At 37.8% G+C, this 21575-nt stretch overlaps 2 protein-coding genes across 2 annotated transcripts; both read right to left on the bottom strand.

Moving 5' to 3' along the window:
* Positions 1–90: 90 nt before the first annotated feature.
* Positions 91–4003, bottom strand: LOC143878762 (uncharacterized). The gene is made up of 2 exons (XM_077381002.1): positions 1300–4003; positions 91–721 (listed from the first exon to the last, which is right to left on the bottom strand). The coding sequence occupies exons 1-2, from the start codon at positions 4001–4003 to the stop codon at positions 180–182; spliced, it is 3246 nt and encodes a 1081-aa protein (XP_077237117.1). The 3' UTR covers positions 91–179.
* Positions 4004–9958: 5955 nt separating this feature from the next.
* On the bottom strand, positions 9959–14400 carry LOC143878761 (uncharacterized). Its single transcript, XM_077381001.1, has 3 exons — positions 11727–14400; positions 10598–11016; positions 9959–10227 (listed from the first exon to the last, which is right to left on the bottom strand). The coding sequence occupies exons 1-2, from the start codon at positions 14398–14400 to the stop codon at positions 10598–10600; spliced, it is 3093 nt and encodes a 1030-aa protein (XP_077237116.1). The 3' UTR covers positions 9959–10227.
* Between the last annotated feature and the right edge of the window lie 7175 nt (positions 14401–21575).

The raw sequence follows: 21575 nt of genomic DNA, 5'->3' as shown, positions 1-21575 counted from the left end.
CTTGGTAATTTATAATATTCATGGTTTTTGGAATACTATATATCTCAATCTCCACAGTTGGTCACAAAATTATTAACGTACCCAAAATATAGAGAACAAAAATGAGTGGGAAGAGAAAAAGGTGGAGGCCTTCTTATAGATTAAAAATGACACAGAAATATTTTCCATTTTTCCTTAGACTAAAGAGATCTTGGAAGCATGATGGAAGTTTTTCTTGGCAGTTCAATCCTCCATGAGCAGATGTCCAAAAAATGTATATAGCTAACAATATCTAGACAAGGTAGGTTAGATGCACCATTACCTAATAATGAGGCAGCTTTTGGTTTCTCTGCATGGATTCCAACCCCAAGAAATCTGTCTCTAATTGCATTCATTTCCACGGTAACATCTCTCATCTCCATCCGTGCAGTTGGTGATTCCACAGAACATGAGACACCAACACCAATTATCAAAACCAAGCACTCCTGTATTTTATCTCTCAGTTGAATGCAATTATCCTTGTTGTTGATAGATGTATAATCTTCTTCCTTGCCTTTGAGCAATAGAGGATCAACGATCTCCATAACCCTCGCAGTTAAGGCCATCTTAGCAAATTTATGAAGGTTTAGACCGTCCTTGAAATTTTCATCGGTGGGACTCTTTCCTGTGAACATCTCTAATAGAAGTATCCCATAGCTGTACACATCCCCGTGTGTAGACACTTGGCCACCAATACCATACTCTGCAATTCACATGTCTCTTCTTGTTACAATGGTAATGAGTAAGGAACAACCAAGATAGTTAGAGAAGTTGGGATTTAAATGCCTTATTTAGAAAGGTAGGGCTATTTTTCATCATTTTCTGAATATAAAATGAGCATCAAAGAAGTTCCTTTCACTAGTTCCAGATCCTGTGGTATGAGGTGGACAAGATGTGGATCTGAGATGAACCAGAGCCAAAGGCTATAAAGAGCACAAAATAATAAAATATCTTAATCAAAGAAAAAATTAATGTTTGTTGCCCAATAGAAAATAAACGGATGAGTGAGATTTTGTGATTTTTGAAGTAAAAATTACTCTAATAACAAGATGGATTGATCATTTCAATTGAAATACAGTTAGCCTAGCATATATCCATCACCATTTGACCTTTCAACAGAATGCTTCTATTGTTACTGCAGTTGTTGGTCTAAATTATAGTGAGTGTGTTGATGAATGTAGAAGTATCTATTTTCCTGATTTGTCCGATGTTCAGTGACCAACTATGAAACAAATTCATTAAACAAATCTTAAAACTAAAAAAAATGAATGAAATACTTACCTGGAGCAACATACCCAACTGTTCCCTTTACTCCAATTGAGCTGGTCGAATTTAGTGAAGAGCTATTGATAGTTTTAGAAAAGAACCTTGCTAACCCAAAATCAGCAACATGAGCACTCATGTCATCATCAAGAAGGATGTTGCTCGGCTTTATATCACAATGGATGAGTGTCATTTGGCATTGGTGGTGAAGATAATCCAGTGCAGAAGCTACATCAATGGCTGCATTCAGTCTCTCAATGAAGTTCAAGTATCTGAGTGAATCCTGTCCATCTGATTTTGGATGCAACCACTTCTCCATACTCCCATTTGGCATGAATTTGAAAACTAGAGCTTTGAAATCATTACCTTTAAAATCCATGCTCGAGCAAGAACTTAAGATCTTTATTAGATTTCGATGTCGGATATTTCTCAAGGCTTTACATTCAGCCATGAAACTCTTCAAAGCTCCTCGTTGTTGAAGGTTAAGTACCTTCACTGCAATAGCTGTTTCTTTGTCATCCAGAATTCCTTTATATACTGACCCAAAACTTCCCGTACCAATCAAATTGGTTGAAGAGAAACCATCAGTTGCTTTAAAGAGCTCAGCATACGCGACCCTTAAGTATTGATCCTTCTTGCTGGGTTCCCTTCCAGGCAGCCTTGGCTTTCTCCTCCAATACCTTATAGTTAAGAAACATGATAGTAGAATCAAACAGAAAACTGCAGTAGCAACTGGAATTATTATTTTGAGGGAACTTCTATTTTTCTGCAAAGCATGGATGGAGCATGCAGGCAAATGCAGTTCTGAGACACCTCCACAGAGCTTAGTATTTCCAAGGATTGAAATTGCACTCGAATTTGTGAACACCCCTTCTTTTGGTACTTCACCCTCAAAATCATTATAAGACAAATTTAGATAATGCAGAAAAGGAAAGCTCGCCAAGTATTTTGGAATCTCCCCAGACAAATTATTGTATGCAAGATTGATTTCTTGAATAGCTTTTAAAGCACTCATCGATGATGGAATTGTTCCTTCAAAAAGGTTTCTGTCCATGTGGAGGTATTCCAAGGCTATACAATTACCAAGAGTGTTAGGGATTTCACTTGACAGCTTGTTCTCAGAAACATCTAATTCGCTAAGATTTTCCAAGCTACCCACTTCCATTGGTAGGGAGCCAAAAAAAGAGTTCTGAGCCATATTGAGGGATGTTAACTGGGAGAGGCTAATAACTGGTTTTGGTATAATACCATTAAGGTTATTTTTAGAAAGGTCTAACACTTGTAGATTCTTACAGTTAGCGAGTGTCAATGGTATGCTTCCTTGTAGACTGTTTTCTTGCAAGAAGAGTCCATTCAATAAAGTGAGGTTGCCAAGGGAGGATGGGATCTGCCCTGATAGTCTATTTCCATTCAAGGACAATGCCTGCAGCCTCTGAAGCTTCGCAATGACAATTGGAATACTTCCACTAAGAAAATTCCCGTTCATAGCCAGTCTAGTTAACCCGACGAGATTCTCAATCCATGAAGGAATGTTTCCATATATTTCGTTTCGTCCCAATGCTAACAGGCTAAGCTGAGTTGAGAGGTTAACAAAGGAGTTTGGCAATGCTCCTCTTAGATTGTTGCTGTCTATACTCAATACTTGTAGGCTGCTGCAGTTGGATAAAGAAGTGAGAAATTTCAAATCATCATCTTGCATACTTCCTAGCCTATTGAATTCGACGTTTAATTTTATAAGACCCTGCAAGCTTCCCAGATTTATAGGCACTGTTCCACTAAGATCATTAACAGATACATCAAGTAGTGTAAGCCTCGAAGCATTGGATAACGAAGCTGGAATGGATCCTGTAAACTGGTTCATTCCAACAGTAAATGATTGGAGATTGGGAAGAGTGATGCCGATATCCGATGGAAGGCTTCCATACAGTTGATTATCTGCCACATCAATTAGATACATAGACGAGAAATTGTAAATCTGGGGAGGGATTGTACCGGATAGTTTATTTGAAGAGATTTGAAAACCTTGTAAGCTCGTGAGTTGGCCTAGCTCATCTGGAATCCTTCCCTCCAGATTATTTCGTGTTATTGAAAAAACTGTGAGAGACGAAAGATTGCCGAATGAAGGTGGGATGCTTCCCGTGAGATAATTAACCCCAACAGCGAAAAAAGTGAGCTTTGACAAAGCACCAAGCTCGACAGGAATGTTTCCTTCAAGATTGTTGTATGTTAAACTGATGACGCTGAGGTCCGAGCAGTAGGTAAGATTAGCTGGAATTTCCCCTCCCAATGAATTTTTGGCCAGATTAAGATACTGTAGCCGGAACAAACGACCAATTTCTCTGGGGATTTCTCCATGGAAACTGTTGTTTAGGAGGCTGATTTTCTCAAGGAAGGTGAGGTTTGCTATATAAGGAGAAATCTGACCAACGAGGCTCTTCGAACTTAGGTCTAAGATTGTGACCCTCTGCTGCAGACCACTGCATGTGACTCCTTGCCACTCGCAGTAATGGAGAGTAGTGTTCCATGAACTTAAGGTTCCGAGAGGATCGTCGGTTATTTGATCCTTGAAGGCAAGCAAAGCTAGTTGATCAGTTTGGTTTCCCAAGGTGGCAGATTCTGAACATAGGATGTTCATGCTTGAGAGAAGGGAGACATTGATGATAAACAAGCACAGGCCCCTCATATGTAGGAGCTCCATTGGACTGTAGAAACCCATCTTCATGTTATGTATTTGTTGTTAAGGAAAGGAAATGGAAGCTGGTGTATGTAGGGATTGAAGTTTCAATCGTTTGAGTTTGTTCAGTATACAATTTGTAGTGAAAGGGCCTAATTACTATGGTTTCTGCATTGGAGAATTCAGCTGAACAAAGTTCTCTCAGCTGGGATCTTTGATTATTGTTTTTTATTTTTTGTTAATGGAGAAATTGCCCCAATCACCTCATTGAAAATATTATTTATCCAATGCTTTTGAGGGGAGACACAAAAGAGAGTGTCATTACCGTAGGGGCCAAACCCAAATACTTTTATTCCAGGAGTAAATTTTCAAAGTAATAGCTAGCGATCTCCGCCCATATAGAGGTATTTTATTCCAAATACTTTGGCTGGTGATGGCTTAAGTGATGATGACATTTGTTGGAATATTTACTCCCTAAAATAGAGGTATTTTCTCATGTTTTACCTTGGTTTTTATATTTTCCAAAGGTTTTGACTCGATACACTTTTCTTAATTAGCTTGTTACTACTCTTTAAGATTCACAAAAGGGGTTTTACCTGGAAATCGAGAAAAGTGTTTGATAAAGTACAGGAATGTTATCATCTAAACAAGGGATTCCTGATGGCTAGTTCATTTAAAGTATAGGATGATCCAAATCGTCCATTTGATTGGCCACATAAATATGCAGTGCCCCAAAAATCATTTCCATAGGATGATCCCAAAGAAATGAATTTTTTTGGAAAATAATTGATTATACAGGCTTACACCATATAAAATCTTTGATCAGACGTCTAACTCTTCCCTTATTATTTTGTTAAGGAATTGGGAACCAGCTGCAACAAGACTAATGAAGATTTTAATTTTGTTTGGCAAAGAAAAGAAATGTTTATGTTATTCTTGAGATAGAATTCAGTGCTGCTTCCTTTTCTGTTTTTTTTTTTAGTATCAAAACTCTAATCCAATACACCTAGCACATTTATGTTACCCTATGGTGAGAGCTAGTTCACTAAAATGGGATTTACAAGAACCTCATGCACTATGATATCCTCTGAAATGAAATTGAGTGCATTTGTCAAAATAATGATAATTTTCCCAAGTATAAGAGAAATAAAAGGAAGCATAGTAATGGTCTCTAGATTTTGGGTACATTGTCAAGGTCATGCACCAGGAAGAGGTCCGATTCCCTGCTAAGATTTTAAGAGGAGACGATTTGGAAAAAAAGTGTAGTAAACAAAGAATGTTGCTAACAGTCCCCACTTTGCAAAAACATTGTCTAATTGGCCGTCAAGAATTATCTATTTGCTCAAACGTTATGTTGGGTTGGTTGGTCTGATTACTACCAACTGACCTCTTCGCCTTGGGCGAAGGATGGGGCTACAGAGCAAGTTCATTAGTTGAACAAGTGATAATCAAATGGTTCTTAATGAGAACCTTTGGACCTAGTTTCTGAATCATTGTGGTTCTAGCATGAATATGAGGTTTCATCACTAACACCAACTTCATCTTTTGTTGTTTTCTTTTGTTTATCAAATTAGAGATGCTAGACCTAATAAGCGACATGAAGGGAAAAGGTCATTATGTGGCAGCCACAAAAAGAAGAAAATCCTTTCCCAAACCCATTTTTGTGAAAAAACAACAAGCCTCTTTTTCTTTCTAACAACAACGAAGTTGTCTACATCTTATTAATAGATAGCCATTGTAGGTATCGTTAAATAGAGAAATTATATGATGGGTGGCCGTGAAAAATAGGGTGTGCCTCAAAAATCATTTCCATAGGATGATCCTAACCCTCCGATTTGAACTGATCTGAATATGGAGATTTCCAAAAATCATTTATCGAATTTTCTACAGATCGGAGGGTTAGGGTCATCCTATGGAGCTGTTTGGGTTTAATCGTTCATTGCTAGGGTTTTGACCCTATGTCTAATCTTTTCCATGTGATGATATTTGGAGGAAATTTCATTCACATTGTTTGGGTTCACGTTCTTCTTTGGTTTTATGATGTGGGTATTTAGGGATAACTTCCGTCTATGCATGTGATATATCATATATTACACAGGTCTTAAAATAATCGGGCATTTAGAAATTTTCAAATATGCTTTAATTTTTCTCATTAACAATTGTATTTAGTCCTTTTTCTATTTCTGATTCGAACATTTTTCCTTCAATGGCCTTTCAAATAAATCATATTTTCTCATCCACCATTTTGAATTGTGGATTTTATGTGTGTTTTAGTTAAATTTATCCTTTTTTTTTTGGATTTTCTCAATTCGAAATGCCCGTGATTTGATCATGCCAAAATAATGTAATTGATATTTCACATATTCTTTTTTTTTTTTTTTTTTGAATGGTAAAGCAATTCATTGATGAGAAAGACCGAGATGGTCTGTATAAGTACAGAAGAAGAAAAATAGAGATACAATGACAGTGATATAAGCCATTCCCTAACAAGAAAAACAGAGCCGCGATGGAGACTAATAGGCTTAATAAGACAACAATGACAAGAACATTCTATTATTTTTTCTTCATACAACCACAAAATCCTCATCTCTTTAAACCAACTTGAGGGATTCTTACGGCATGTTTGGCAACCATGAAAAAATCATGGAATATTTGTGTACACAAGCTGAGAGGGGGATAGAAACGACTGGACAGAGAGAGAGAGAGAGAGAGAGAGAGAGAGAGAGAGAGAGAGAGAGAGGATGTCATTAGGTTTGGAAAACACAGGGGAAATAGTTTTTTTCCCTTGTTTCCACTCTCATCCTATGCTCTCCTCACTAGTTCATATCTCTCTCTCACCAGCCTATCTGCACCGCTCTCGTGCCGTTTGCCACCTTACTCAACATCCATAATAATTTTGGACCTTAGGGTATGAATCCAATATTCCAATGAACACATTCGAATCCAGGTATTTACTCCCAAATCCTGTCCTTTAACGTTTGAATCCTTTGGATCTATCCCACAGTCCGGGTCCATTGACACCCCTACTAGCTAAATGACCCAATTTTCAAAATTTGGTCAAATGTCGATGACTCATTTTGCAAATTGACAAAGTAGAAGACTTCTTTTACAAAATCCCCCTTTTCTTTTGTCACTGCGACAACCCGAATGATGCACATTGAGAACGTGAGATGATGGAAAACCCTTATAATAATTTTCCATTTTTTTGGTTTTGTCTTTGGTAGGTGAAGATTAGATCAAACATGTAATAAACTCAAGGCTGCAAAAGCACCGTCCAATTGAGCTAAGAATTCAACCCCAAACTCGTATGATACAATTGTAAACACGTCTTCGTTATCTTTTCCATGTCAATTGAATTACCATTTGGATTGTCACCACTCAATATGATTGAGAAATAAAGAGACCTATTCGGAGACACCTTCCATAGCAAGCTTATCAGCTTCCCTATCTGCGGATCTTCTAACATGTTGATAAGAAATCCCGGGACCCCTAATTATGTCTTGGATCTCGTCAAAGGAAGGAGCAAATCTCCAAGGAACAACTGACGATCCACAAAGCCAAAATTGTAACTTTAAGAGAGTCCCCTTCCACCTTAGGGGTGGCCAACTGGTTCGGTTCTTGGTTCTCGGTCCCTTTTTTTTCGGTTCTCGGTTCCATGAACCGTAAGAACCGAACCGAACCGTAGTACACAGTAGGACCGAACCGAACCGGACCGAACATAATCGGTTCGGTCCGGTCCGGTTCTTCGGTTCTAATGGCTAATTATTAATTATTAATTATAATTTATAAAAACTTTTAATTAAAGTTATAATATAAGTTACTTTCTTATTATAATAATAGTATTAACTATTACTTATTAATATTATAAGTAATTTATATTATTAAGTATATGTATAATAGAAATATAAAAATATTATATATATATATATATATATATATATTCAAAGTTCGGTTCTTCGGTTCCGAAACCGAACCGAGAACATTAGACCCGGAACCGAACCGAATAAGTTCGGTTCTTCATCAGTGGAACCGAACCGGACCAAAAATATTTTTTTAGAGTTCGGTTCTGGTTCGGTTCTGGCCACCCCTATTCCACCTTATCCAAGGTATCTCGCTCCTAGAGCTTGATCCTATGAAGAATAGCTAGTACTTCGGCTTCACTATTTCACATATTCTTATGTCATACTTATTTGATGAAATAAAATATCTAGTCATAAATAATTTTTTTAGTCATTAAGTATGATTAGAGATTATATTTAATTATTGCACATTAGTTGAGGGCTTTAAACACAATCAAATGAAATATAATTAAATATAAATGTAATTAGCAATTTTGTAGCTAATTCCTCTACTTAAATTACCAGTTACCATTCAAAAATAAAAAATAAAAAAAACCAGTTACCACTCTGCATTGAGTCCCAATGTGGGCATTCATCACTTTGTCCCATTCAGCACTCTATGTCGCTTACAGAGTTCATCATGATAGATTATCTAGTGATAGATTATCTAGTCAAGTGTATTGTGTACAAAATATATGGTGTATATTATCATGTGCTTAATTCAACATATCTAGAATGCCTATACTGTTCAAAACACTGTTTCATAAGTTACTCTGCAATCCTTTGCACATGTGTATATTTGTACATTTTGTGAATGAGTGAAAGATGTTTAGTCAATTGATGCAAAATAACTTTCTCAAGTGAGAACTTAGTTAGTTTTGCAATTTGATCCTCATTCAGCTTCGAAAGTCTTATGACTCTCTTAGCACTTTCTTTTATTCTCTCCAAGGGGCTGTTTGGGTCATAGTTGCCGCCGGAAACACCTTAGGTGGATGGGAAACTAGCTTCTCCGGAAACACGTTTTGGAAATACTTATGAAACATGAAAAAATTTGGGCTAAAGTTTCCGAAACGTATGGGAAATGTGTGGGAAACACATTGGAAACTAATGTGAAAGACGTGCGAAGCACATGAAAAACATATAGGAATCGCTTGAAAGACCTATGTGAAACGTGTGTGTGTGATTTACGAAAAAACTTTTGTATATACACACCAAAAAAATTGTGGAATACATATTAAAATGGAAAAAAATAGTATATAGTAATATAAAATAGCGAAGCAAACTGTTGTGCTAAAAATATATAAATCAATGCATAAATCATGTATGTATGCCTCTAATTTAAATGAAAATTATAAAAAATTATAAATGAATATCTTCATGCGTAAATGCTTGTACAAATTTGAAATTAACAAAGTCCAAATCTACAAGAATATATTTCTTGTTCCCTTTGTGTTTTATATGCATTTCCCTTTACGTTTCTATGTCGTTTCTGAAATATTTCTAACATGTTTCCTGAGATGAGAAACATCTTAGAAAACATGTTTCTCATACGATTTTCTCAATGCGTTTCTCATATGATTTTCTTTCTCCTCTCTGTTTTTTGTTGCCCCTCTATTTTTACACCACGTTTTTCGCTTCCGTGACATGTTTCGCTTCCCGAATTCTTTTCCCAACCTGGTAACCATGCATTGGATGCAAGATGTTTTTTTATTTATTTATTTATTTGAAAATGAATCTTCCAACACTTGGTTAAGTCATTTTCCATGGAAAAAATTTTCAAAATATTTTTCCATATTTTCTAGGAAAATTGCAAACATAGTAGTCCTGGACTTTTTTCCATGGAATATTTTTTCCCATGATTCATTTTACATTCTTCGTGAATTTTTTCTAAATGATTCATTTAGCCGACCCCAAGTAGTTTGGTGGTACAAAGGCTTTGTTAAGTTGAGTTGAGTTGTATTTTTTCCCATGATTCTTTTTCCCTAGATCCAAAGGACTCCTAAACAATTCTTTGTGCATACACCAACCTCTACAAGTCATTTACCGCTCTCTACATAGTTACATATTTGTATAAAACTCCCTAAGCATACAATGCCTAGAAATACATGAAATACAATTTAAAATAGGAAGATAAAGCTCCCTTGAAAACACGAAATGCTTGAGAAATAGATAACTTCAGGGATAGGCTCTAGCAAGCTCATTATTACAACTTGAAATACAACACACTCTAAGAGACATTAATTACTAAGAGACACCTGAAAAATGGAAACTTGTTCCTAAGAAATTATAGAAAATAAAATTCTAGAAAGGTCATTTTACCAAAGTTTTGGAGGTGTAACGTCCCATACCTAAAACCCATAACCATCTCCATCAAAAGGGTCCAACACACTTTTGCCACCTCGAGCATGCTCTGCATATCCAATGCATCTTTTCCTTTTCGCATGATAAGGGTGTATGCAAAAACAAATAGAGAAACCAGATTAGAACATTGAACAAGGATCTACTGTATAAATTATAAACCTTGGCAATTTATAATATTCATGGATTTCTGAATACAATGTTTCTCAACCTCACAGTAGGTTATAAAGTTATTAACATAAAATATAGAGAACAGAAATGAGTGAGAAGAGAAAAAGGTAGTCCTTGTTCCATAAAAAAGACACAAATATCTTTCATTTTTCTTTATACTAAAAAGATTTTGGAAGCATGATGGACATTTTTCTTGGCAGTTCAATCCCACATGAGCAGATTTCAAAAATATTCGTAGCCAACAATATATTGACAAGGTTAGATGCATCATTACCTAATAATGAGGCAACTTTTGGTTTCTTTGTGATTGGATTCCAACCCCAAGAAATTTGTCTCTAATTGCATTCATTTCCAATGTAACATCTCTCATATTCATCCGTGCTGTTGGTGTTTCCAGAGAACACGAGACACCAACACTAATTATCGAAACCAAGCACTCTTGTATTCTATTTCTCAGTTCACTGCAAAATTTCTCCTTGTTGGTAAAGTCTTTTTCTTCCTTTTCTTTGAGCAATAGAGGATCAATGATCTCCAAAACTCTAGTGGATAAGGCCATCTTAGCGAATTTATGAAGGCTTAGACCGTCCTTAAAAATTTCATTGGTGGGACTCTTTCCTGTAAACATCTCTAATAAAAGTATCCCGTAACTGTACACATCCCCATGCGAAGAAACTTGGCCACCCATACCGTACTCTGCAATTGACATGTCTCTTGTCATGTTACAATGGTTAGGATTAAGGAACAACCAAGATAAGATATAGCTAAAGGGAATAAAATATCCCAGTCAAAGAAATAATAATATTTGTTGCCCCGTAAAAAATGAACGGATGAATGAGATTTTGTGATTCTTGAAGTAAACATGAGTCTAATAAAAAGATGGACTACTCATTTCAATTGAAATACATTTAGGCCCTTAGGGGCCATTTGGATACGCGGATTTTTGAATCCAGGTTTTTAGTTTGAAAACAGTGTAAAAAATGGTTCATGATCAAGCTACTGCATGCTGTCCTGGCAGCGTTTCTAGGATTATAAGTTAGAAAACCAGGTTTTAGAAACCTCTCCCCCCATCATGAGATTTCTAAAACCTGGTTTTCTTACTAAAATCCTAGAAACACTACCAGGACAGCATGCAGCAGCTTGATCATGAACCCTCTTTTACACTGTTTTCAAACTAAAAATCTGGATTCTAAAATATGCGTATCCAAACGGCCCCTTAGTCTAAAAACAATAGAAAGTTTTTATTGTTACTGCAGTTGTTTGTCTAAATTATGGTGAGTGTGTTGATGGATGTAGACGTATCTATTTTGCTGATTCGACTGATTTCTTTGAGCAGCTATCCATAATTATCAACAATTTCATTAAACAAATCTTAAACTGAAAAATGGAAAAATTGTATGACATACCTGGAGCAACATACCCAATTGATCCCTTCACTCCAATTGAGTCGGTCTGATTTAGAGAAGAACTATTGATAGCTTTAGAAAAGAACGTCGCTAACCCAAAATCAGCAACACGAGCAGTCATGTCGTCATCAAGAAGGATGTTGCTCGGCTTTATATCACAATGGATGAGTGGCATTTGGCATTGATGGTGAAGATAATCCAGTGCAGAAGCTACATCAATGGCTGCATTCAGTCTCTCAACGAGGTTCAAGTATCTGAGTGAATCCTTCCCTTCTGCTTTTCGATGCAACCACTTTTCTATACTCCCATTTGACATGAATTCAAAAACTAGAGCTTTGAAATCATTACCTTTAAAATCCATGCTTGAGCAGGAACTTAATATCTTTATGAGATTTCGATGTCGGATATTTCTCAAGGCATTACATTCTGCCTCGAAACTCTTCAATGCTCCTTGTCGTTGAAGGTCAAGTACCTTCACTGCAACAACTGTTTCTTTGTCATCCAGAATTCCTTTATATACAGACCCAAAACTTCCAGTACCGATCAAATTTGTTGAAGAGAAACCATCAGTTGCTTTAAAGAGCTCCCCATAAGAGACCCTTAAGTATTGATCCTTCTTGCCAGATTCCCTTCTAGGCAGCGTTGGCTTTCTCTTCCAGTACCATATAATAAAGAAACATGATAGTAGAATCAAACATAATACTGTAGCAGTAATTGGAATTATTATTTTTAGAGCAGGAGATGAATTCTTTTTCTGCGAGGCATGGATGGAGCATGCAGGCAATTGCAGTTCGGAGACACCCCCACAGAGCTTAGTATTTCCAAGGATTGAAATTGCACTTGCATTTTTGAACACCCCTTCTGTTGGTGTTTCACCCTTAAAATCATTAAAAGACAAATTTAGATATTGCAGAAAAAGAAACCCCCCCAAGTATTTTGGAATCTCCCCAGACAAACTATTGTATGCAAGATTGATGTCTTGAATAACTTTTAAAGTTCTCAATGATGATGGAATTGTTCCTTCAAAATGGTTTCTGTCCATGTAGAGGTATTCCAAGGTTATACAATTACCAAGAGTGTTAGGAATTTCACTTGACAGGTTGTTCTCAGACACTTCTAATTCCCTAAGATTTTTCAAGTTACCCACTTCCATCGGCAGGGAGCCAATAAAAGAGTTCTGAGCTATACTGAGGGAGGTTAACTGGGACAGGCTAAGAACTGGTTTTGGTATAATACCATTAAGGTTATTTTGCGAAAGGTCTAACACTCGTAGTTGCTGACAGCTAGCAAGAGTCAATGGTATGCTTCCTTGTAGACTGTTTTCTTGCAAGAATAGTTCCCTTAATAAAGTGAGGTTGCCAAGGGAGGATGGAATCTGCCCTGATAGCCTGTTTCGTGCCAGGAACAGTACTTGCAAACTCTGAAGTTTCGTAATGACAACAGGAATACTTCCAGAAAAGAAATTCCAGTCCATACCTAGGGTGGCTAAGCTGACGAGATTTTCAATCCATGAAGGGATGCTTCCATATATTTCGTTATCTCCCATATTTAGTGCTGTAAGCTGACTCGACAGGTTAACAAGGGAGTTTGGCAATGCTCCTCTTAGATTGTTGCTGTCTATACTCAATACTTGTAGGCTGCTGCAGTTGGATAAAGAAGTGAGAAATTTCAAATCATCATCATGCCTAGTTCCGAGCTTATTGACTTCGACGTTTAATTTAATAAGACCCTGCAGGCTTCCCAGATTCATAGGCACTGTTCCACTAAGATCATTTTGGGATACATCAAGTAGTGTTAGCCTCGAAGCATTGGGTAACGAAGCTGGAATGGATCCTGTAAACTGGTTCATTCCAACAGTAAATGATTGGAGATTGGGAAGAGTGATGCCGATATCCGATGGAAGGCTTCCATACAGTTGATTATCTGCCACATCAATTAGATACATAGACGAGAAATTGTAAATCTGGGGAGGGATTGTACCCGATAGTTTATTTGAAGAGATTTGAAAACCTTGTAAGCTCGTGAGTTGGCCTAGCTCATCTGGAATCCTTCCCTCCAGATTATTTCGTGTTATTGAAAAAACTGTGAGAGACGAAAGATTGCCGAATGAAGGTGGGATTCTTCCGGTAAGATTATTAACCCCAACAGCGAAAAAAGTGAGCTTTGACAAAGCACCTAGCTCGACAGGAATGTTCCCTACAAGATTGTTGTAAGTTAAACGGATGACGCTGAGTTTCGAGCAGTAGGTAAGATTAGCTGGAATTTCCCCTCCCAATGAATTTTGTCCGAGATTGAGATACTGTAGCCTGAACAAACGACCAATTTCTCGGGGGATTTCTCCGTAGAAGCTGTTGTTTTGGAGGTTGATTCTCTGAAGGAAGGTAAGGTTTGCAATATAAGGAGAAATCAGACCTACCAGGCTCTTCGAACTTAGGTCTAGTATGGTAACCCTTTGATGCAATCGACTGCACGTTACTCCTTGCCATTTGCAGAAATGGAAAGTAGTGTTCCATGAACTCAATGCGCCGAGAGGATCGTGGGTTATTTGATCCTTGAAGGAAAGCAAGGCTAGTTGATCAGTTTGGTTCCCCAAGGTGGTAGATTCTGAACATAGGATGTTCATGCTTGAGAGAAGGGAGACATGGAAGATAAACAATATATGTGGGAGCTCCATTGGACTATAGGAATCCTCCCTCAAGTTATGTATTGATTGTTAAGTGAAGGAAATGGAAGCTGCTTTACTTAGGGATTGTAGTTTCAATATTCTGAGTTTGTTGACTTCACAATTTCTATTGAAAGGACCTAATTGCTCTCTGCCTATAATAATACCACCTTATTGAAAATATTATTTATTCAATGCTTTTGAAGGGTTCTTAAAATGGGGACAGGTGCAACAAGACAAGAAAGAATGTCGTTGCCGTCAGTTTCTAGAAGCCTCGAGTGATTGCTTAAACATGGGTATTTTCTCATGTTTACCTTTGTTTGTATTTTTCCAGAGGTTTTGATTCCCAATTCTTGACCCTTTATAACAACGTTCTTTGCTTCTTCTTTTTTTAACACTATTTGTCACGCCCCAAACCATACCCTGGGCGTAGGACGTGGCAGAGCCTTACACCTGCAAGACAAATCTCACAAATGTACACGGCTACAAAGCAATAACAGAAAATAACCTGGCATTTCATAACTAAAATATCAAGTAATGATTAATGCGGACCCAACAGAGTCAATTCAAATCTCATCTCTCCCCAAAGAGTCAAAGCGTAATAATAATAATGATGTCTTTACATTTTATTCAAAGCACTCACTTCCTAATGAATGGAAAACAGATAAACTAAAATCAGTCTCCTGAGCCAAAATCCAATCCCAGCTAAACGTCTTGTTCCTCGTTAATCTCACGAGGGTCAAGACCTGAAAAATGATAAATAACCACAGTCAGCTGAAAAGCTCAGTACATAATAAAGAACTACTCTAAGCACAGTCTAACATGAAAGGATTCAATAGGATCAGATAGTCAAAGTCAAAACTGAGTTCAAAGGTCTTAGCTGATTACGCACAAACAATTATAAGTGCATGTCAAATGTGGTTCTGAATTAAAGGTGCTTAAAGCAGATTCAAGTCGGAGTTCCGATAAAGTCAAAGATTTCAGAGTTCATATACAGAAGGTTCAGAGTTCAAATACACTTCAGAGTCCTAATACACTTCAGAGTCATCGGCATGGTTCAGAGTTCAAATTATTCAAGGTTCATATTCACATGGTTCAAAGTTCAGAACATGTGTTCATAACAGTATTTTAGAATGGTTATTTCAAAGGTTCAGAAGAGTAACAGTAGGTGAAACAAAATAGCATGATTGACTCGGTATTAATACAGGTTTCCAAAGTCAATACCGATTCAAATGAGAAGGGTTTATAACACCCAAAGTAATATGTTATTACGTACCTTAAAGAAGTTCGATTACTTTCTTAATTCGGACTACGATTTAATATCTTGATTTGAACAGAACATAATAACAAATAAGGGCCCAAAAAGGTAACCCATTCAATGGCTATTTCTTGTAATTTGGTGATATCATTCTATAAAAGTTTTCAAAACTTATTGAAACCATTTTTAACAGAAAGATGACGTTTTCGGCATACCCGTAGAGTACAAGAGCGTCGAAAACATACGAGAAACGATTAAGTTATGAATTTCTGAAGTTTTGAAAACATTGTCGCGCCAGTCGTCCGAGAATTACGGATGTCCGGGAATACGGACGTATTCTCAGACGTCCGAGGTTCAACTGTCGCCAAACGTGGTATTCACGGACGTCCGCCCCACGCGCGGATCCATATTTCCTCAAGACGCGATATTCTACCGTTTTGTCACTAAAACGGTCATAACTCCTTCGTTTGGGGTTCAAAACGCGCGAGGTCGGATCCGATGGATTCGTATCGGCGAGAGGAATCTATTAAATCCGACTTCACGCTCCGAATTCACATGTATAATTTAAGAAAGAAATCACCAAAGATTCTACGTTGAATCTCCAAAGTTATAGTTTCTGAATTCATATTCATATATATTGATTTTGAGTTCTTTGGAACCGTAAATCAACATCGGATCCAAGAAAACTCAAGATCAACCCAAAGATTCTATTTCTAATCCATATTAATCAAAGTTCTTGTTTCTTTTCTCTTTTCAAACCATTGTTTTAGGATTTCTAACTATTCAAATCTTTCATAGTTCATAGATCTTACCTGGATTCGCGGTTTCAACTTCGAATTCACGATCTCCTTGCTCTTCTCCTTCTCTTTCTCTTTCTCCAATTTCTTTCTCTAGGGATTAAACAAAACGTTTAGGGTTTGTTTAGCCATAAAAAGATGAATTTATAGGCTTAATTAGGAAGCCCTAATCTGAGTTAAACGTGAATAGACAAAAACGCCCCTCTTTTAAAGAGGAGGACAAAAATTTAAGTGAGGGGTATTTTTGGGTATTTACACTTTTCTCAATTTACTTGTTACTACTATACGATTCACTAAAGGGGGTTTTACACCCCCACCTCCCCCCCCCCCCCAATTGGGGAAAATGTTTGATAAAGTTTAGGAATGTCAGTATCTAAACAAGGATTGCTAATGACATTCCCCGGGTGGATTTCCCTTCTTTCTTTATCTCCTTGTCCTTGTCTTTATGAGGATCTGCAAATTAAACGGAGATCTCTATAAGTGGTGATGCCGAGCTCCATGTCATGAGCCCGCATGGCCAGCTCTTCGGAAGCATTTTCCTTCGTTTTGCTTTTCTTAAGCCCTATTAAACTGACTCTTGTAGTTATCTTTAACGGAAAAGCCTTCTAAGAAAAATGGAACACTAACCTAATTTGGACTAAAAAAGAAAACTTCAAAACTACATCACTTCCTCTTCTTCTTGTCATAAAGGAACTTGTTAATGGGTCATGTTGTTTGAGGGTTAAAAAATTCAGTCAATGCAGGAAAATAATATAATGTATCATTTCCATATCTTTAATTCTATTTGGATTTGCTGGATGTTGGAACATTGTGTTTGTATGCTCCCCTTTCCTGTTGAATTGATGGCTACACAATTTCATGAATTTTTTATTGACTTGATGGCATTTATATATAAGGGCTGCTACCAAACGGGATCCCGTCTTGGGAAAAATAGACGATGTTACAGTGATGGGAGATATGCACAAGAGGACAAAGATGTTAGCGCAAATCCTAGACCTGGCAAACGGGTGGGTCGGGCCGGGTCAACCCGCGGGTGCACCGGGTTGGGTGAGGAAATGACCCGCATTTTTGCAGGTCAGAATTTAGGTGACCCGCGCGGCCCGCGGGTCACCCGCAAATTCAAACAGTTGCTTATTTTGAGAAATGTTATCACTGGATTTTGATGAGGGCGGTATGGCTGGCACCGTGGGATGATCCAAACCGTCCATTAGATGGCCCACAGGCTAAATAGGTGTTGCCCCAAAAATCATTTCAATAGGTTGATCCTAACCCTCCGATCTATAGAGGGTTAGGATCAAGTGATCAACCCTCTAACATTCAAATCGGAGGGTTGGGATCAACCTATGGTGCTAGCCATAACCTATTCAGGCATCAAACCCTTAAAAAATAGATTAGCATGACAAAATCACCATCCTTGGCATTAGAAAAAAAAGCCATCTAACTAGATTAGCATAACAAAATCACCACCATTAAAAAAGCGGGTGCCCACGGGTTGACCCGACCCGACCCGTGTTTTTGCGGGTTGGGTCAGCCGCGGGTTAGTTTTGACGGGTCACTAAAACTCAGACCCGTGCCCGCAAATTTGCGGGTGGGTCGGGTCGACCCGCGGGCACGGGTCGCGTTTGCCTGGTCTAGCAAATCCTCATGAAATGCAAATTACACTATGGAAAGTGTGAAATCGTTGGCCGATTTCATCATTGTTTTCATTTTCCAAACCAAATCCCGTGTTGGAAGTGTTTTCCTTTATATATTCACCCCATTTTCTTCCCTAGGCCACCCCATTCAGTGTAAAAAGAATAGGTCGTAAATATAGTAGAAGGGTTTGTTGGCCTGCGCAAGAAAATGGGGCGAATATATCACTTCCTTACCTAAACTAAACCTTGTGGGTCACAAGAATTCTCCTTGTAGGGTCTTGTTCTTTAAAACGTGGATCCTCCTTGTAGGGTCGCTCGCCAGACCAACAGTGGAAATTCACAATTTCTGACCAGGAAGCGGGGTCCCGTTCACCACTTAAATTTCAGGAGGGGACAATTTGAAAAAAAAAATGTGGATGTTGCTATTTTTTTTTTTTGAAAGGTAAAGATTCAGACAAGGGATTAAAGGATGTTACTATTTAGTCCTCACATTTCAAAAATATTATCTAATTGGCCATCAAGAATTATCTACAACTCAACTCAACTCAACTAAGCCTTCGTCCCAAATTAGTTGGGCTCGGCTAAGTGGCTAACGAATCCAAGAATTATCTATTTTTCTCAAATGTTATGTCAGGTTTATTGGTCTGATTATTGCCAACTGAGCTCTCTGCAGGGGGGATGGGGCTGCCGATCAACTTCATTCATTGAATAAGTGATAATCAAATGGTTATTACTATGAGAACCTTTGGGCCTAGCTTGGGGATATTCCCCCCCTAAACGGATAAAATCCCCCCTTTAATGGTTTCTGTGAGAGTAGTTCACGGCTTTAGGATAAATTCACCCCTTTAACGTTTTTTATTTTGCCTTTAAAACCTAACGAATAACGTTGTTGGGGGGGGGGGGGGGGGGGGGGTGGCGGGATATCACTTTCCAGGCTTTGTTGAATTAGCGTGGTTCTAGTATGAATTTGAGGTTTCAATTGAAAGTAATTTTCAATGCATCACTAACATTAACATCAATTGTCGTTTTTTTTAATGGCAATGATAAAATTCCCACCCCCCCCCCTCTGGGGGATAATTTGCACCCCTTTAATGTGAATTGACATTAAAAGGCGTTAAAAAACATTAAAGTCTGCCACATACCCTCATTCAAAGTGGTGCGAATTATCCCACAGGGGTTGCGAATTTATCATCGCCCTTTTTTTTTATCTCATTAGGGCCTGTTTGGATGCCGAGAAGATTTTTATTTGGAATTCTTACATTTGCAGCCCTTTTTGCGTTGACATTTGGATCCCGATCAAACCCTTGAATTTCCAATTCAGCGAGTGACAGTGAAGAAAATCAGATTTCCAAATAAGCTGTGGAAATAAGAAATTGGAAATCCACAAATGTGGCAGTTTCCTTCACCCTCTCGGCTCCTCAACCTCTCCCCTGCAGTAGGAATTATACCCCCTTCCCTCTCTGTCTCCCTCAACATGAGCTGGCAGATCTATTTATTTTGTACTGAAAACTCAATTCCAAATCCAAATACAAAACCTGAGGTATCCAAATGGACCCTTAGTGAACAAAGAAATTCTTAGGGAGCCATAAGTTAGTGGAGTTAGCAAGACACACTACGTATTCACTAATACGGCAGAATGCATAACCAGTTGTGAAGATATCATAAAGGCAATGTTGCAGTACAAGTTCGTTCTTAAACTTAGTATGGTACATTCTATGGAGGCTACTAATAAGTTATTCTGCGATAACAATGGGATTCTAATATTGATTTTTTAGTAGAATTTCTGAGCCGTGAATTCAAAGATAGAACTAGGTTTACTGGAAGGAACCAACGGGCTCCTTCAAATGGAAATCTGGTAAACAAGTACTGTGATCATTTCATTGGCTTCACTAAAATCCTAAACCCAGGTTAGCTTTGGACTGGTAACTTCCCCAAACCGATTATTGGGCTCAAAATTAGTTTAATTTTGAGCCCAATAATCGGTTTGGGGCTCACAATAGGTAGTAACAGTCTTAAACGAACGGAGCCTAAGTCATAAATACATTAGAAGGGGACATCTTGGGTAAGAAAACGGGCTGAATTTATCACTGCCATCTCCTAAACCCTAAACCTTGTTAAGGGTTGCGCGAATTCAAAGCATTTGGCATTGTTCTGATTGGTTGGTCTGATTACTGCCAACGGAGCTTTCCCTAGGAGGATGGGATGCGGAGCAAGTTCATTCGTTGAATAAGTGATAATCAAATGTTTCTTAATCTGAGAACCTTTGGGGGTTTTACTTAATCATCGTGGTTCTAGCATGAATCTGAGGTTTCAATCGAAAGGTAATTTTGAATGCATCACTAACACCAACTTCATCGATTGTCTACTTCTTTTATTTATCAAATTAGAGGTGATAGCCTAAGCGACATGAGGGGAAATGTGATTATATGGCAGCCACAAAAAAGAAGAAAATCCTTTCACAAACCCAAGCCTCTCCTTTCTTTCTAACAACAAGAAAGTTGTCTACATCTTATTAACAGATGGCCATTTTAGGTATGGTTTAATATACCTAATGAGACAATCTGATTTTTTTTTTTTTTTTTGAAAAGTCTAAAGAGTCCAATTGTCCAATAGAAAAGCAAACATGTGAATGTACTAAGGTTCTCAATTTAGATAGTCGGATAATACCTCTCAGATGATTTTATGAATTACATTTTATCTCAATGCTCTAATGTCGTATCTTACTAGTGTAGGAGAAAGAAGAATTCAGATTCTATTAGATATGGTTATGAATTTTCCTGATGTGCTCGCCTTCTTCTGAGGCTATGCTTTGCAGAATGCGATCTATATTCTCAATAGGTTTTTTGACTAAGTTCGACGTTTATACCACATATGAGATGAACTAATAAGAAATTAACTCCCAAGCACTTGAGAGTTTGTGGATGCATTGCTCAAGTTAAGTTGGAAATATGGATTGAGAGGTATTTTCATATTTCAAGGAGATTATTGGATATTATCTCTATCGAACGATAAGTTAGAAGAGTTATAAGCAAGACACCACTGCGTATTCACTAGAATAAATAATCACTTGTGAAGATATCAAGTAGGCAATGTTGCAGTACAAGTTCATTCTAAAACTTACTTCTATGTGGGATCTAATAAGTTATTGTACGATAACAATGGGAATATGGATGCAATTAGGGTCGGGTTGAAGCCAACCCTAGCCCAACTAGAGATAACATTCCCTCAACCCTAACCCAAACCGAGCCTCGGGCTGAGGATGGTCAACCCTAACCCAACTTGCCTCTTAAACTCTCAACCCTAACCCAACCCATCTAACTCAAAATTGGGTCAGGTTGAGTCGCGTTCACCTAGAGACAGACAGAACAATATAATAACCCAAAGAAAATCAAGATAAATTTAGAAGACAGAGGTCAGGTTCAGGTCGGGTCGGGTTCGCAAAGCCTCAACCCTAACCCAATCTGAAATTAAATCAGGTTAGCTTTTCCCAACCCAACC

Source organism: Tasmannia lanceolata, unplaced genomic scaffold (genome assembly GCF_043159265.1).
Source record: "Tasmannia lanceolata isolate RefF3 unplaced genomic scaffold, GAP_Taslan_0.1 ptg000006l, whole genome shotgun sequence".
In the NCBI taxonomy this organism is placed as follows: Eukaryota; Viridiplantae; Streptophyta; class Magnoliopsida; order Canellales; family Winteraceae; genus Tasmannia; species Tasmannia lanceolata.
The sequence above is the reverse complement of the archived record's forward strand: the minus strand, read 5'-3'. Positions and strand labels throughout refer to the sequence as shown.

Excerpts from the sequence above, each read along its gene's own strand:
- LOC143878762 (XM_077381002.1), bottom strand. The coding sequence starts at position 4,003 with ATGAAGATGGGTTTCTACAGTCCAATGGAGCTCCTACATATGAGGGGC. Across the intron at positions 722-1,299 it reads AGTTGGGTATGTTGCTCCAG|AGTATGGTATTGGTGGCCAA; the intron begins GTAAGTATTTCA and ends TGTGAATTGCAG.
- LOC143878761 (XM_077381001.1), bottom strand. The coding sequence starts at position 14,400 with ATGGAGCTCCCACATATATTGTTTATCTTCCATGTCTCCCTTCTCTCA. Across the intron at positions 11,017-11,726 it reads AATTGGGTATGTTGCTCCAG|AGTACGGTATGGGTGGCCAA; the intron begins GTATGTCATACA and ends TGTCAATTGCAG.